The sequence below is a fragment of the Ipomoea triloba genome, chromosome 14 (genome assembly GCF_003576645.1).
Source record: "Ipomoea triloba cultivar NCNSP0323 chromosome 14, ASM357664v1".
In the NCBI taxonomy this organism is placed as follows: domain Eukaryota; kingdom Viridiplantae; phylum Streptophyta; class Magnoliopsida; order Solanales; family Convolvulaceae; genus Ipomoea; species Ipomoea triloba.
In genome coordinates, this window is record NC_044929.1 from 20,122,864 (window position 1) to 20,127,270 (window position 4,407).

General features: G+C 36.4%; 1 protein-coding gene across 1 annotated transcript; it reads left to right on the plus strand.

The window, feature by feature from the left end:
* Positions 1–2,251: 2,251 nt before the first annotated feature.
* On the plus strand, positions 2,252–3,217 carry LOC116004080. The gene is made up of 3 exons (XM_031244012.1): positions 2,252–2,526; positions 2,581–2,633; positions 2,739–3,217. The coding sequence occupies exons 1-3, from the start codon at positions 2,252–2,254 to the stop codon at positions 3,215–3,217; spliced, it is 807 nt and encodes a 268-aa protein (XP_031099872.1).
* Positions 3,218–4,407: the final 1,190 nt, after the last annotated feature.

Consider the following 4,407-nt stretch of genomic DNA (forward strand, 5'->3'; position numbering starts at 1 on the left):
TGATCAGGATGACATTTGAGATCGAGAGGATGACATTGAAGAGGATGAGGTTGACATTGCAAGATTGGAGAGAATGAGATTCAAATCGAGTAAAGGATGACGTTCAATCGAGAAGAGGATGACTTCAATCAATCGAAGGAGAAGAGGCTGACTTTCCAGAAATAGAAAGAAAATCAGGATGAGGACGACTTCCAAATTAGGAAACAGGATGACCTCAATCCAATTTAGGATGAGGATGACTTCCGAATCTGGAAAGAAAATGAATGCACCAGCGAGAAGAAATTCAAAGGAGGTAAATCAAATACTTTATACTTGGAGCTGATTTAACTTACGAAAAAGTCAAGGATTTTTTCGGTGGAAATTATTTATAGCTCAAGCAAGAGTCACGGAGTGAATTATTGAAAAGAAGTGTTTGATTTGTCAAAATCAAAAGTGAACAAGTCAAATGTTCACACTACCAGAAGGTGCAAGAAGTCAAAATTGGAGGCTATAATTTACAAGGCCCATACTTGTCAGATTATTGGAAGACTTTTGAAGGGATAAACAAGCAAAATTCAAATCTATCTGACAAAGCCTACCAAGGACATTCAATGATACAGATCAAGCTAGAAGAGCTATCAAATCAAGTGAACGTTCAAGTTTGAATATTCACAACGGGCAAATAACTTTTTCAAGTTATAAAAGGAGACAGACTTGAAGATGAAGACATGAACTTGTGCATGAATCTATGAATAACTGGTGAAAAAGCATACAATCGAGAAACACAAGTTCTTGAGCTACAAACGTGAAAATACAAGTCTGAGAGGAGAGAAGAAAAATATTTTCTTTGTGAAACCCATTTCTACTGTGTGTAGAAAATTGAGTGTAGCTTTGTGCGAGACACTCGGGAGTGTAGCTTTGTGCGAGACACTCGGAGGACTAAGTGTAGCTTTGTGCGAGACACTTGGTTGAAGGAGCGTAGCTGGGTGCGAGACGCTCGGGAACGTAGCTTTGTGCGAGACGTTCGGGTTGGAGTATAGCTTTGTGCAAAACACTCGGAGAAGTGCTTGTGTAGCACTTGGAGTTTCACTATTGTATCTTGGTGATTGAAGATAGTGGAAACCTTCCTTGGAGTTAAAGGAAGAAGTGGAGTAGGAGAATTACACCATCTCCGAACCACTATAAATCTCTCTGTCTCTTTACTTTACTTGCAATAGCTTTACTTTTTGCAAACTGATCTGAGCTAACCTATTTACTATTCATTGCATATTTATCTTATCATCTGGGTTTGTGTGAAAGCTCTTTTGCATGCAAGATATATTCTTATCCTGACACATCTTTTATCTTGCTACATATTTCACAACCCACTCCATACGTGTAATTCAATTTACACATCTGGGTTTGCATGATCCCACGTATGCATGTGCACCAAACTTCATACACTTATTATTTGATATATTCTAAGTGTTTCTAACGTATTGCATGCAGATTATCTCTTCGTTTTTACGCTGATTATTTTATAGCTCTTTACCGTATCGTTATTTCCACTATGCAATTCAAGTTGAATTTATTCACTTGAATTATCTTTGATAAAGTGTTATAATATTTTTGAATTGTTTGAAAAGTCTATTCACCCCCCCCCCCCCTTCTAGACTTTTCCCACCCTATCGGGACCAACAAGTGGTATCAGAGCGGTTGTCTATTTGAGTCAAATTTTGACAGCTAGACAGATCTCAAAACTTCAAAATGAAGAGAGACTTGGCTCCTAACCTATTATTTTCATTAGAAAAATTTGATGATTGGAAAATTCGTATGCAGGTTCATTTATCCGCTCTACACGATGAAATGTGGGAAGTCATTACTGACGGTCCGATCAAAAACGATGAAATGTGGGAAGTCATTACTGACGGTCCGATCAAAATCCTAAAAATCAAGGAAGTCATTACTGACGGTCCGATCAAAATCCTAAAAATCAATACCGCTGTAGCTGACGGTCCGATCAAAATCCTAAAAATCAATACCGCTGTAGCACAAACGAGTACAACACCACAGTACATTCCTAAACCCAAAGAGGAATGGGGTCCGGAAGATCGTACGCGAAATAACTTGAACAACATTGCCAAATGTTCGAAAATGCAAAACGGCGAAAGATGTTTGGGAAGTTCTTGTCAAGATAGGCGAAGGAGATGAAAAAGAGAAGAATAATAAGCTTACAATAGCATTAAAGAAATTTGAAGATTTCAAAATGCTAAGTGGTGAAACGATTGCCGACATGGAAGCAAGATTCATCAAAATCTCGGGAGAAATTGTCGATCTAGGCAAAAAGATTGATCAAAAAGAGATATCGCTCAAAATCCTACGTGGACTACCTTCTAGTTGGGATATGAAGGTCACGGCTATGAGAGATCATAGAGATCTAAAAACGTTGTCTACCGACAAACTTTTTAGTGATCTAAAAGCCTATGAGTTCGAAATGAAAGCTAGGATGGAAGAAGAACGCGAAGAAAGAAATAACGCACTTGTCGTCGAACAACCATCCACATCAAGGTCAGTAGAAAATAGTGAATTATTATCTGACGAAAATCTTGCATTGTTTGTTAGGAAATTTAAAAAGTTTATGAAGAAAGGCACTTCCAAGAAATTTCCTCAAGCAAGTACGTCCAGAAGATCAAGAAAAGAAATTCCAGAGGGAAATGCAAATTTATGCTACAACTGTAGAAAGCCTGGACACTTTATGGCAGAATGTCCTTATCCAAAAGTGAGCAAAAATCAATTTGATAATGCTCAGGAAGAGATCAAGTCAAAAGAAAGGAAATTCAAAAAGGACAAAAGGAAAGCACTAATCAGTGACCCACTTGAAAGTAGTGAGTCTGATGAGTCATCAAGTGATGAGAGTGACACCTCAAAAGATGACAATGCCTTATTCTGCATGGAACTTTCAAGTGAATCATCCAACCAAGACTTTTGCTTGATGGCACACGAAACAGAGGAAAATGAAGTAACATCTAATTCATTTGATTCTACAAGTACTTCATTTTCTAGTGAGTCTATCTCTCACTTAATGAGAGATTGTCAAACCTTTATGGACACTTATTCTCAAATCGAAGAGCGCAATAATTCTTTGACTCTTGAAAAAGAGGAAATAAATGAAAAATTGCAAAATGCTCTACTTGAAGTGAGAAACTTGAACGCCGAAATTATTCGACTTCAAGAAGAGTGTAAATCAAGAGAAGTTTGAGAACATAACTTACGGGAGGTTATTGCATCATTTACTCATTCGTCTAAAATAATGGACAAAATGGTAAATATGCAAAAATCACCACATGATAAAACCGGTCTCGGTTATGATCCGTCATGTTCTCAAACCTCTCAGATGTTGACCGATTCTACTACTACTTTAAATAATAAAGTACAAGTGGTAAAATTTGTTAAGAGTCAAGATAGCACAATGAGACAAGGAATTGGGTATCACACAAAAGCCAAAAATAGCACTGTACGGCCGAATGCTCAAAGAAATTATTTTTCGCCAAGTCAGTCTATTAAAAGGCATGGATTTAATTATTCAAAGAGATATACCAATGAGTTAAGTGCAAAAAGACCACATTGGAAAATGGGAAAATTTCCAAATAGTGGAGTTAGGAGATTCTCTCCTACAGAGTCATATTGCGTTGAAAATATTAAACCTTGGAATAGACCAAGATTTAATAGGTTCAAACAATATATTTCCCAAGTGCCATATAGTAGATTAAATTTTCAAAAACCGGCATCGAAAAAGTTTTCAAAAATTAGTTATGATTATAAAGTTAATACGAAAAAGTTTTCAAAAATTAGTTATGATTATAAAGTTAATAATGGTTAGTTTTCAAAAATTAGTTATGATTATAAAGTTAATAATGGTTACAAATCACCTATTCTTGGTTATTATAAAGTTAATAATGGTTACAAATCACCTATTCTTGGTTCAGTAAGGACAAGGTGGATTTGGATACCAAAAATGACTAACACCCAAGGACCCAAATTAAACTGGGTACCTAAAAATGTTTGAATTACTTACAGGAAGTTTGGTACTTCGATAGCGGATGTTCCCGACACATGACGGGGAACAAATCTAGTCTTGTAAATTTTAAAACTATCGAAGGTCCAAAAGTAGTGTTCGGAGGAAACGATCGATACGGCTCAACCAAAGGAACCGGAACAATTGAACGAAATGGTTTGAAAATTGAAGATGTATCTTACGTGGAAGGTCTCAAATTTAACTTGCTTAGTACAAGTCAATTTTGTGACAAAGGATATCTAGTAGAATTCTTCAAAGAAAAATGTCAAGTGAAGAACAAATCAACCGGCGAAGTCGTACTCGAAGGAACAAGAAAGAAAAATATGTATGTTGTAGATTGGAACACAACAAAAGACACAGTATGCTTAATGGCA